The 13,354-nt window shown below is 41.8% G+C and overlaps 1 protein-coding gene across 1 annotated transcript in view; it reads right to left on the bottom strand.

Moving 5' to 3' along the window:
• LOC132815088 (zeta-sarcoglycan) overlaps positions 1-13,354 on the bottom strand; it is a 461,412-nt gene that overhangs the window by 122,212 nt on the left and 325,846 nt on the right. The window contains exon 4 of the mRNA XM_060823874.1: positions 4,251-4,338. Coding sequence (XP_060679857.1) covers positions 4,251-4,338 — 88 coding nt within the window. The remainder of the gene's footprint in view (positions 1-4,250; positions 4,339-13,354) is intronic.

The raw sequence follows: 13,354 nt of genomic DNA, 5'->3' as shown, positions 1-13,354 counted from the left end.
CCCTGAGATACAAACTGGTACAAACCATGAGCTGGGTGCCTCTCTATGCATACAAATTATTCTTGTTGCAACCTTTGAATGCTTGTGGCAGATGTACCCTGTAATGCTAGTCTGTGCTTCCACAGCGATTGTATTACAGCGGTGACATGATGGTCCTGAGGGATTGAGATGTTCTGAATGCCAATGCCTGTGGAAGAGGGGTGTGCATGGTTGATGGTTATGGATTGCGCCCTGACGTGTAATTTGGAGGTGCTTTGGAACAAGTGGAAAACTGAATTTGCCAGAGACCCATGCCAGTTTTCATGTCCAGCTTTCCCAATATCTAGTTTGTCTGGAGAGTTTTGTAAGATAGAATGCTGAATACCAAGAGACAAGTTATTGTGTTTCACAAGAAATAACTCCCTTTAACTGGCGACTCGCCTAGTGAGAAACTCGTCAGACTTCTTACGAAAAAGATGGAGCAAGATGCTGTCAGCATGAAATTTCCAGATTTCCCCTTTGATTCTGGAACAATTTTGACCACACTGACCTGTTTGAGATTCTATTCAGTGAATCTACCAAGGCATGCCTGGTGATGTAGCAGAGACTAATAAGGCCTCGGACTTACCTGAGGTCATTTATTAATAGCCAAAACTTGATTTGTAGCATTGTCCACAAGCTGTCAGGGAATTCATTATAAACTTCTGCTCATACAGTAATTGAAATGCAGCCCATGACAAAATTTTGACTGGTTCTCAAGCTTACCGGCTATGGCATAAGGATGATTCCCAGAACCCAGTTTGCATCAACTGAGCAGCACTATCTGAAAATTGTCACGATGAAAATGAAAACCATGAGGTGTATAATTGGCGACTGGTTTATCATTAGGCATTTGCATCATTGGTGGAAGTCAAAATGACCCTACTATCTGGATTGATGGATGACTGTGATGCTCACTGCTGTTATCTTGTGTCTGTGATGATAGATGACTGCTTCACAGTTGTTACCTTGTCCTTGCAGCTGAAATGATTGATGTTATGTTTTATACTGATGTTTTTTCTCTATCTGTGATGAGTGATGGCTGTCTCTATTATTTTCTCAATAACTTTATATTATTTCTAACCTCTCTGAAAAAGATCATCTTCCTTTCTTATCACTGCTCTTTCCCCCCTCTCTGATTTCTCCTTATTATCTTACAAACTGTCTTTATTTTTCAAAGCTTTCACTGTAAACAAAATGAAAGCTGTAGTTGTAGATAATACATTTCAGAGTGAAGAACTCCAATGTCTTTTTTGTTATTCAGTGCTCAAATTGTTACTTCATTAGTCACTTGGTTTTGTCTTTTTGACATTTTAGGAAATACTGAGGAGTATTTGAAAAGTTAGCAGACTGATTGTTAACCTGTTGAACTGCATCGTTTCACCTTTCAATGGGCAGCAACTTCTGAAGATGGACATGAATCTATACATTTTGGTTTCGAGACCTGGGTGCCAGGTATAAAAAGAATACCTGCACACTAATCACTTCTAGTAATAAACAGAGAAAGGTTATAATTGCAAAGGAAATTTCTCTTAATCCATCTGTTCAAGCTCAAGCCTATGACAAACTTGTAAAGACTGTTTTAATGTCATGTTATTTTTCTCATTTACACAGACACAAAGGACAGAAAGCATGGTTCACAAGTGCCTATTGGTTCAGGGTTGAGTGTAGTACATGGTGCCAAATTAGCCATCTCCCAATTTTCATTTCTACAATTTGCCATTGTGGAATTGCAAACAGGTTTCAGGGAAGAAAGCCTGGTCAACCTCAGATCCATTTATGGTTGGATCACTTTGAAACTCAGCACCCCAGCCAATGTCTTTAAACTAGCTCTTTGGAAGAGTACACACTCAACAGCAGAAAGCATTTGCACTGACATTATATAAAAGATTCTCAATTACTTACATGTTAGCCACTGTTTGGCAACTTCTAGCTGCTGCTAAAATCTATAAATATTTACAGACTTCCATATTTCATCCAAATGGCCAATCTTAATATAGTTATGTTGAAAGGCTTTTCTTGGCTTCTGTACAAATGGTTTCTCCCAGGCATTGTGCAATTGTGTATAGTCATTAGGAGAATTAACCACTGGTACCTCAGTGAAGCTCTTAATCTTGCACTTAATTCATTTACAATTGCCTAAATCTTCCAGTCTCTGGATTATCAGAGGCAGACCTACAAATCAAAATGTGTGTAGGAATGTCGCAGAAGTCCTGACGTATTGGTCTCCCTGGAAAATGTCAGAAAGTTTAACCTGCCAATGGATTGTCCCTAAAATCTCAGTCGTCAAGTTTGAACTGGACTCCACATAGCTCCATATGTGAATAGTTATCCTTGAAACCATTAGAGACAAAAAAAATCTTAGTCTAACTCTTGTGTAACTACAGAAATAACCTCCCAAACATTCAAGTGTGTCAACATCATCTCATCTCAAAGCTTCAAATAACCATTCCAGCCCAGACTACACTGAGCCCGGCACCTGATCTTCCATTTAATCCACTCCTGCCTAATCCAGCTACAATTCTAACCTGACTTATCTATGGCAATCCTGAGTCCAGATTACACTTCTGACTTGCCACTGCACAACCCTCCTACTACACTCCCTCCACCGCTAATTACTTCTTCTCAGCATGAGCTGACTGGCCATTAACCCATTTTATTAACTCCTTACCTCACACATCCTACCCAATCTTTCATTCATTCACTCACATTCACACTGAACATTTAAAGTTAGCATTCAGCAGCTAATGCTGTAAAAACAAGATCTGACTTCTCTTCCTTCCCCCAATCTGACGGAACTGTCAGAAGCCATAGCCATACATTTTTGGAGAAGTTGTTCTGGAAGATCTAGTAAGACATGTGGAGCAGTGTCAACTTAGAGATAAGTTTGAACTAAGTGACAATCTGATGATTACTGCTCCTTGAAAGATCCAGACCAATATTTCATCTGACTGTAAGATACAATTGTTTGTGCATATGGAAGGGGTAATTCAAAATATCCAATATTCTGTGGTTCAGAACCTTCTAGTACTCTTTCAATTTGAAATATATAATGCTTAATTGATGATATAATAACGGGCAATTGCAAAGGAAAGCAGGCTGTCAAAAACTTTCTGTAAGAGCGAGATTGAAAAATAAGTGTTTAGTCCAATCATTAGGCTGTTGAGATTTTTATGACTAGGGGTGGAAATCACATCCAAGACATATCCCATTTTATCTCAAATCCACATGTGTGGACTCTCTAGCAGATCTCCAGGCAGTGATCAGCTGTCAGTACTCAGGTAGACCTCAGGCTCCGAACCAAGGAACTCTAAGGTCAACTGGATCACCTCAACCATAATCTGCCAAGTTCAGCCATTTCACACAGACCAAACTGAGACTTTCTGGGGTGGATGACTCAGCTACATGTTCAGTTGATTAACTGAGCTGCTGACTTTTCCTTTTACACATTGCAGAGATGTATGCATGCCATTTTAATAAGAAGTACTTTGATTTCTCAGAGTGCAGTACTGTACACATTAAAATTCACACCAAAAAACTGTTCAGCAAATTTATCTATCTTTATGCAAATGATTTTATTCCTTCACAGGCCTCATTCCATAATTCAATAGCGTTCTGATGATTATTCCTGTTTGACATGTAGTTGCATATTCATGTTAGAAATGAACTGAACAAAGAAGAAAGCGCTAACTTTATTCACATATCAAGCCATTCGAAGATTAAAGTTTCTTTAAAAGTCAATTAAAAATTAATTGACTCACTAGAAATCAGCAGCAACATGCATAATGTGAAATTTTGATCTTCTGTCAGATTTCTCCCTAAGTGTCAGATGTTACAGTTAAAAGAATGTTAGAGATAAAATGGCGATCATATTATAAATCTAGTGGATAAACATGCCGCGAGAACTATTACATTGATGGCTATGAAAAAGTGGTCTGATAAGAAGGTATCTTTTAATTAAATATTATGAATTATTTGAAATGAAGGCTAGCATTAAGCATGTTGATAAGCAAATGATCAAAAGCTGAAATATCTTCAATCAAAAGGAAGCAAAACTATTCACTTATTTAGTTTAATATTACTGTGGACATACTTTGACATAAATGTGATGAGACTTGAGACACTGTGCAGGCATTAATCTGAACCAATTTAATACAAAAGCATATCATCCAATTAGCTGAGAGATGAAGTGATTCTGACCAAAATGCACAATTATAGAGTAGCAAACTCACCAACTGTCAGCTGCCCGGTAATCTGTCCAAGGTTATTGCGAGCATTCACGGTTACATTCCTGTCAGACTGCAACATCAGTGGGCTGTCCTAAGAAATAATGACAAGAAAGGAAAAATGGGATGGGAAGGATAAAAATGATACGGAGGTGAGTTTGAAGAATGCAACTTAAAATCACCAGAAACGGTTTACAGTTTCCTCCACCTAATTCACAGTTATTTAATTCAAATCATCTGCAACTTATTTTTGCAGATGTTAAATTCGCACTTGACTGGGCCATTGCAATGTTATTTGCATTGCATCAATTAAACCTTTATATAATTCAATATTTTTTGCATTTAGAAATGAGTGAGTTGATCAAGAGTAGATGGCATTCATCTTTTATAGAAATCTATTTTGAGGTGGTTTAACAAAAATTTACATTCTCATTTAGTCATTTCTCTTATGGATATTGCTAGCCACACAAAAAAGGAAATTAGTGACTACATTTAAAATGATTTGTTTCATAAGCAACACTTTGGATCCAACATAGCTCCATCTGTTTCTATTCCTTGAAATAGCTAAAGGCAGCAAATAAGGTGAAAAATCAAGCTTGTTTCGGTCCATCCACGGATGAGAATTGCACACAGGTGAGACAAATCATTTGTTTTTCCCCAACGTGTTCGGGGAATATGGCTAATACTGAATGGGCTAATATTAATTAATTTCCCATTCCTAATGACCCTGGAGAAAGTGACAATGTGCTGCCTTCTTGAACCACTGCAGGCCTTGAAGTGCAGGGACACCTGTAGACACCTATAGGATTCTGACCCAGTGACAATGAAGGAACAGTAATATAGTTCCACCATATGGTTGTGTTCCTATGTGTCTGCCGCTCTTGTCTTTCCAGGTGCTGAAGGCTGCAGCTTTGGAAAGTGCTGAGAAATGTTCCAAAGTGCATCCTATAGATTGTGCATACTGCTACCACTCTGTGTTGGACTGGAGCGGGTTGCCAATTAAACAGACTGCTTTACCCTGGGTGGCGTCAAGTTTCCTGAGTATTGTTTGATCTGCATTTATCCAAACAAACTGAGTTTATTCCATTACACTCATAACTTCTGCCTTGTAGATAGGCAGTGGGGAAAGAAAGAGAGAGAGAGGAGGTGAATTACTGGAGAATTCATAGCCTTTGATCTGCTCCAGGGCCCACTGACATGTTCCAGGCCAGGGTCAATGAAAGGAACCAAAAGAGAAAATGCTGGCAAAACTCAGCAGGTCTGGCAGCATTTGTAAGGAGAGAAAAGAGCTGACGTTTCGAGTCAAAGCTCATAACTTCTGCCTTGTAGACAGACAGTGAAAGGAGGTTTCCAGTTTCTAACTAAATAATGCAGGCCTGCTGATAAAGCATGCTTATTACAAACAGGAATAGTTATTTTAATTTGTTCCTAACTGTTCAGGCGTAGATTATACACTTAGTCTGTAAGTAAACTTGACAATGTGCACCTCCTCTCAACTCTGCCTGGTGAGTGCACAATTTTTTCAAATGATACCATTGAAACTTTGCTTAAATATAAACATAACTTTGATTACTATCTTTCATGAAGTTTGATATATTTTAATATATGTAAATATCACCATGAAGCTTGGAAATATTGTTATTTTGATTTCCATATTGTATTTAAAGTTACACAAACAATAAAATGCCTACTTTCAAAATTAGAGTCTGATGGACCATGCAATGCTGTTCACTTCACCTGGAATTTGCAAAATAGAAGCAAAAATAGACTATTCCGCTCCAATCCTGCACTGCCACTCAAAGCTGGTTTACATCTTTATACCCAACGCTTTTGCTCTACATCTCTTGAAATCTTTACCGAACAAAACTCATAAACACCCTCCCCCCCATATAAAACCCTCTTCCTTGCACACTAATAAAACTCACATAGTATCCATTACAGACAGACCTTAAGAGCTATGCTGAAATTAAACAAAGTTCTAAATATATTTTAGAGTCCAATATGCATAGTTCTTTTCATGAAAGGCGTATGTATACTTAAGACTGGAATATCATATAAAAATAAACAGTTAGGTTCATAACCCTATATCAAGTGCAGGTTATTACAAAAGTAAAATACAGTATGGGTTTGAACTCTGAAATAAACAACAAGTGTTGGAAACAGCAGCCCAGGTAGCATTGATATTTTAGCTGTCTCCACTGTCTGGATGGAAAGCTCAAGTCATAAGATTTCCTGGCTCACCATAAAAAAACCCATATACTATTTTGACTCCTCAAATCTGCAGAAGGGTCAGCTCAGCTCTTGACTACATTCTAGTTATATTCAAGTCTGTTCAACCTTCTAGAACATATCCTTCACAGCACATCATCCAACCACCCCCTCTGAGTGTCACCCATACCATCTCCATGTCCATGAATCCACTCTTAAAAATGCAAGGTCTTTTTTTCACAAACTGAAGCAGAGTATTTGCTTTGGTTGATTAACATTTTTATAAGGTAATCACAATTCCTTCTTTCATTGATTTGTGTTTATTTAATGCCTGACTATTTATCTGCACAAAGAGAGATTTTTTTTCTCTGTACTTTTGATTGTGGACTGAAATAGGCAAAGAATTGTTTACATACCAAGAATTGCTAAAGGCTTACTGCTGTTTGTCAAAATAAGTAACCTGACGCTCATTGTAAGCCCTGTGTATACAGCTGCTGCTTCAAGTAGTAGTAGTAGAAGATTCAGACACCCTGCAGTCAAGGCTAATTTCAAATGGAGATTCAGCCAGCAACAGTTAGCTGATTGGTCTGTTGACTGGTAGCTGCTAACTTCTGCCCGTCAACAAATATGTGATTAGTTCCCAGGTAGTTGAATAATTTGGTTCTGTGAAGAAGATCAGAGAAGCATTTGCATCTCCCACAGCTAGGGAGCCATGACTTTTCTCTGCAGTACTAACCCACCTTAAGCCTGTAGAAAATCAACTTATTTTTCCTTCAGTAGCTGCGATTAGTTATGACTTTTGATGAACAAGTCAGAGACATTTTGTAAATGTGAAACAATCACCCGGTTCCTCCTGCAATCCAGTGAGAACATTTGGAGAAAGGGGATAAAGCAGTAGTTTCCTAATCAAGACAAGAACCATCCTTCCAGTTGTGTGTGTGTGTGTCAGAGAGAGATAAGTGGGTTACAGCTTTATTGAGTACAATTTTATAATGGCAGCTCACAATTGTTTACTTGTAGTTACAGTCTTCTTATTTGTAATAAATAGCAATTCTTGTTAAGTATGGTACTTTCTGTCAACATGGGTGCAAAAGACAGGTAAATTGAGGAATGTTTAAAATTTATGGCACCTCTGGGAATAATGGGGCTTAGTTTAGTTATTATTCACATTTACTGTTTCTCCTTATTTCATTTTCTCTTCTGTTTAGATGAACTTCTCCAATGAGACTTCGAGTATCAGAAACCACCCTGCAGTGAAATACAGAAACTTACATTTTACTAATTTGCAGCATTTGCTTTGAAGCTTGAGTGTGCTAATCATCTTTACTGCTATTATATTAAAAGGCTGTCTAATTTAAAGAGCTTAGAATGGTACTGCCGTGATAATTAGAATGTCAACTGTCCATTAGATTGTGAAACATTTAGTAAAATAAACATTGGTTTCTATAAATAATTATAACATGCTGTTTCATGTATTTCAGTTGACAAATACTGAGGTGGAGAGGTTAGAAAAGGCACACCATTTGAATCAATGTCTGCTCTACCATTGATTTTAAAGTGAAGATCTTGCATTTATTTAATGTCTTGTGACATTCCTCAAACCTATACCAAAGTGCTTCGCTAACAATTAATTCCTTCAAAATGCACAGGGTAGATGAACAGTGAAAATCACTAAGTAATCAGCAGTGAAATGCTCTCTGCTTGCTGTCCAAATACTTTTTTTGGATTTTCACATGGAGTGCTTTTATCTCACTGTTAGTTTCGTGCATTCCTTCAGTATTAAACAATTATATGATATGATCAACCATTTTAGGAGTTACCATTGACCAGAAATGGGACTGGCTAGCATTAGAATTATTATTGCTTCAAGGGCAGGTCAGAGCCAAGGAATCTTACAACAATTAACTCACCACGGTCTGTCCACCATCTACAAGGTACAAGTCAAGATTGTGATGGAACACTGTCCAGTTGCCTGAGTGAGTAGCTCCAACAACACTCAACCAGGACAAAGCAACTCACTTAATTAACACGACATCCTCAAACATTCACTCCCTCTGCTACCAATATACCGTAGCAGGAATATGTACCCATCTGCATGATGCCCTGCAGAAATTCACTGAGGTTCCTTCGACAGCACCTTCCCACAACCACGACCATCTAAAAGACAAGGCAGCAGGTATTTAGGTACACTACTAACTATAAGTTTCCCTCCAAGCCATTTTCTATTCTAACTTAGAAATATATCTTTGTTTCTTTACTGATGGTTAATCAAAACCATACCACTCTCTTCCTTTACGGCATTGTGGTTCCACATATACCAAATGGACTGCAGTGGTTTAATAAGGCAATAGACCAGTATCTTCTCAAGAGTAACTAGGGTTGAGCATTAAATGTTGGCCCAGGCAGTGATAGACACACCTGTGAATGAATTTCTGAAACGTTATTCTGTTCATATGATTTTACTTCAGTTCCTTCGTACAGTAAGTTATTAAAGCTATTCTATTCAATGACATCACCATGACCAATAAGAGAATTGTTCACTGAGATCTTTTTCTTTCTTTTCCTTTATTTTGGATCACTTGAGATATTATTTGAAGTGCTCTCAACATTAGTCTTTTTGCCACCTATCCCCCGATTTAAATGTGTATTAGTTGTCCCTAGCACAGTCTGTCAGTGCAGTCAGCATTAACCAGGTCCTTTCTTTTTCATGTAAAAAATCTTTATTCCAGTCTGAACTTTCTCGATTAAAATGATAACTTTTTCCAACAAGCTTCCCCTGTGTATCATCATCAGATAGTCAATAACTTTTACAGAGAGCTGCAGGCAAACCACTTGAAAACATCAATCAGTTTTATTTAAATGCCAATTACAATCACATATCTGAATCATAATGCCATTGATCATATTTGAGGTCGAAGAGAAGATATGATCACAAAAGTAACTTCACAGCGAACTTAATCCTGAACTTAACACCATTCATACCTCTTGCAAGAGTTGCTTAACAATGACCAAAACCAAGACACCTGACCGTTCCTTGCCCTCCTTGACATCTGATCGACCCACTCTATACTACATCCTTAGGAGAATTCATACTCTCAACAAACAGTACTTCAACTCCATCTCAAACATCAAAAACTGTAAGTACAACAAACTTTTATCCACCCACCTCCATAACCAGCGCTCCTCAAACATTCCAGAAGATTCCCCCGGCCTCGGAAACGCCATTAGCCATGCAGCTGATGCAGCTTCCACCCCCACGCTGATTGATGATATCACTTCCGCCCCCATCATGGCTACTCCCAAAGACACTTCCGTCCCTCACATCATCACTGATGCCACACGCTCAGTGACTTCCGCCACCCCTACTGCCGTATCTGCCACCACTTCTGCCCCCACCAGCGCCACTCACCTGCAGTCTGCTGACCCGCCCCCCACAGACTCCACTGTCACTATCCCCACCCCCCAGAACCCTGAGGGGCACATTACCCCTGCTCATGACTCCACCCCCATTCCCCCCACCATCACACCCACTCCAGTTACCGGCTGTGCCCCCACTCCCAGCTCCACACCCACACCAGATCCCAGCTCCCAGCCCTGCCGGGTTTTCACCATCCCCCCAGACCTCCCCCTCACTGAGGACGAACGATCAGTCCTCAGCAAAGGACTCACCTTCATCCCCTTCCGTCCACGCATCAATGAATTTAATACACGACGTGACGTCGAACAATTCTTCCGTCGCCTCTGCCTCCGAGCTTACTTTCACAATCAGGATTCCCGCCCACCTTCCGAGGACCCCTTCGCCCACCTCCAACACACTGCATCCACCTGGACACCCCGCGCTGGCCTATTACCTGCCCTCGACCTCTTCATTTCCAACTGCCGCCAGGACATTAACTGCCTCAACCTGTCTACCCCCCCTTCCCCACTCTAACCTCTCACCCTCACAACGCGCAGCCCTCCAATCCCTCTGCTCCAATCCCAACCTCACCATTAAGCCAGCGGATAAAGGGGGTGCAGTGGTAGTCTGGCGCACTAACCTCTACACCGCTGAAGCTAAACGCCAACTCGAGGACACCTCTTTCTACTGCCCCCTCGACCATGACCCCACCCCCCATCACCAAACCATCATCTCCCAGACCATACAGAACCTCATCACCTCAGGAGATCTCCCACCCACAGCTTCCAACCTCATAGTCCGGGAACCCCACACTGCCCAGTTCTACCTCCTTCCCAAGATCCACAAGCCTGACCACCCTGGTCGACCCATTGTCTCAGCATGCTCCTGCCCCATTGAACTCATCTCTACCTACCTCGACACTGTCCTATCCCCCCTAGTCCAGGAACTCCCCACATACTTTCGAGACACCACCCACGCCCTCCACTTCCTCCAAGACTTCCGTTTCCCCGGCCCACAATGCCTCATCTTCACCATGGATATCCAGTCCCTCTACACCTCCATCTGCCATGACCAGGGCTTCCAAGCCCTCCATTTTTTTCCTCTCCAGACGTCCCCGACAGTACCCTTCCACCGACACTCTCATTCGTTTGGCCGAACTGGTCCTCACACTTAACAATTTCTCCTTTGAATCCTCCCACTTCCTCCAGACCAAAGGGGTAGCCATGGGCACACGTATGGGGCTCAGCTGTGCCTGTCTCTTTGTTGGCTACGTAGAACAGTCGATCTTCCGTAATTACACAGGCACCACTCCCCACCTCTTCCTCCGTTACATTGATGACTGCATTGGCGCCACCTCGTGCTCCCGCGAGGAGGTTTAGCAATTCATCAACTTCACCAACACATTCCACCCTGACCTAAAATTTATCTGGACCATCTCTGACACCTCCCTCCCCTTCCTGGACCTCTGCATCTCCATTAATGATGACCGACTTGACACGGACATTTTTTACAAATCCACCGACTCCCACAGCTACCTGGATTACACCCGTTCCCACCCTATCTCTTGCAAAAACGCCATCCCGTATTCCCAATTCCTCCGCCTTCGCCGTATCTGTTCCCAGGAGGACCAGTTCCACCATAGAACACACCAGATGGCCTCCTTCTTTAGAGACCGCAATTTCCCTTCTCACGTGGTTAAAGATACCCTCCAACGCATCTCATCCACATCCCGCACCTCCGCCCTCAGACCACACCCCTCCAACCGTAACAAGGACAGAACGCTCACCTTCCACCCTACCAACCTTCGCATAAACCAAATCATCTGCCAACATTTCTGCCACCTCCAAAAAGACCCCACCACCAGGGATATATTTCCCTCCCCACCCCTTTCCGCCTTCCGCAAAGACTGTTCCCTCCGTGACTACCTGGTCAGGTCCACGCCCCCCTACGACCCACCCTCCCATCCGGGCACTTTCCCCTGCCACCGCAGGAACTGTAAAACCTGTGCCCATACCTCCTCCCTCATCTCTATCCAAGGCCCTAAAGGAGCCTTCCACATCCATCAAAGTTTTACCTGCACATCCACTAATATCACTTATTGTATCCACTGCTCCCGATGCGGTCTCCTCTACATTGGCGAGACTGGGCGCCTCCTAGCAGAGCGCTTTAGGGAACATCTCCGAGATACCCGCACCAATCAACCACACCGCCCCGTGGCCCAACATTTCAACTCCCCCTCCCACTCTGCTGAGGACATGGAGGTCCTGGGCCTCCTTCACCGCCGCTCCCTCACCACCAGACGCCTGGAGGAAGAACGCCTCATCTTCCGCCTCGGAACACTTCAACCCCAGGGCATCAATGTGGACTTCAACAGCTTCCTCATTTCCCCTCCCCCACCTCATCCTAATTTCAAACTTCCAGTTCAGCACTGTCCCTATGACTTGTCCGGACTTGTCCAACCTGCTTATCTTCTTTTCCACTTATCCACTCTATCCTCTCCTCCCTGACCTATCACCGTCATCTCCTCCCCCACTCACCCATTGTACTCTATGCTACTCTCTTCTCACCCCACCCTGCTCTAGCTTATCTCTCCATGCTTCCAGCTCACTGCCTTTATTCCTGATGAAGGGCTTTTGCCAGAAACGTCGATTTCACTGCTCCTTGGATGCTGCCTGAACTGCTGTGCTCTTCCAGCACCACTAATCCAGAATCTGGTTTCCAGCATCTGCAGTCATTGTTTTTACCTATCTGATCATTCCTGGCAGGTTCGGTTGATTGACCATGCCCTTAATGTCCAGGGATGTTCAGGCTAGGTGGATTAGCCATGGAAAGTGCAGGGTTATAGGGATCAGGTATCTGGCTGAGATGCTTTTGGAGGGATAGTGTGGACTCGGTGGGTCAAATGGCCTGCTTCTACAGTGTAGGCATCCTATGTTTTTACAAGTTCTCTTCCACAAACAGTTCCAGGACACCTTCGAGCCTGAATGCACCTCCCCTTTGAAAGAATCAGACCAGTAGCACAGGCTTGCTTTAAGAGATATTATCACTTCAAAGCATATTGAGTGCTGGTTGCACATAGTTGCTGTATTATTGATATGGTTATGATGGAGTCTCTTGTGGTGAGGTGGTTATCATATGCTCAAATAGATTGATTGAAAAGTAATTGTTAATTCGCAAGCAGCACAAAGTTGCCTACACCGGAAGATGCAAATTAATCACAAATTATAAACCTCATGCTTATCTTCAAACATCATCAAACTTTGATCCCGTCTGAACCAGACATCTTGAATGCTGAAACTACTGTAGGTTTTTCAATCTAATAACAAATAATCACTTGAAATCATGATATTAGAAGTCGTAAAGATGGAATATATTATTTTTAAAAAAGGAGCTGATCACATCTGTATTCAAGTTCAATGATATCTACCTTCTTACCCTGATTCTCTTGAGTCCTATCCCATGTACACAAATGATCCACTGATGTATATTGCCTGAATCTTTTGCT

This window comes from Hemiscyllium ocellatum, chromosome 1 (genome assembly GCF_020745735.1).
Source record: "Hemiscyllium ocellatum isolate sHemOce1 chromosome 1, sHemOce1.pat.X.cur, whole genome shotgun sequence".
NCBI classification, from domain to species: Eukaryota; Metazoa; Chordata; class Chondrichthyes; order Orectolobiformes; family Hemiscylliidae; genus Hemiscyllium; species Hemiscyllium ocellatum.
The sequence above is the reverse complement of the archived record's forward strand: the minus strand, read 5'-3'. Positions and strand labels throughout refer to the sequence as shown.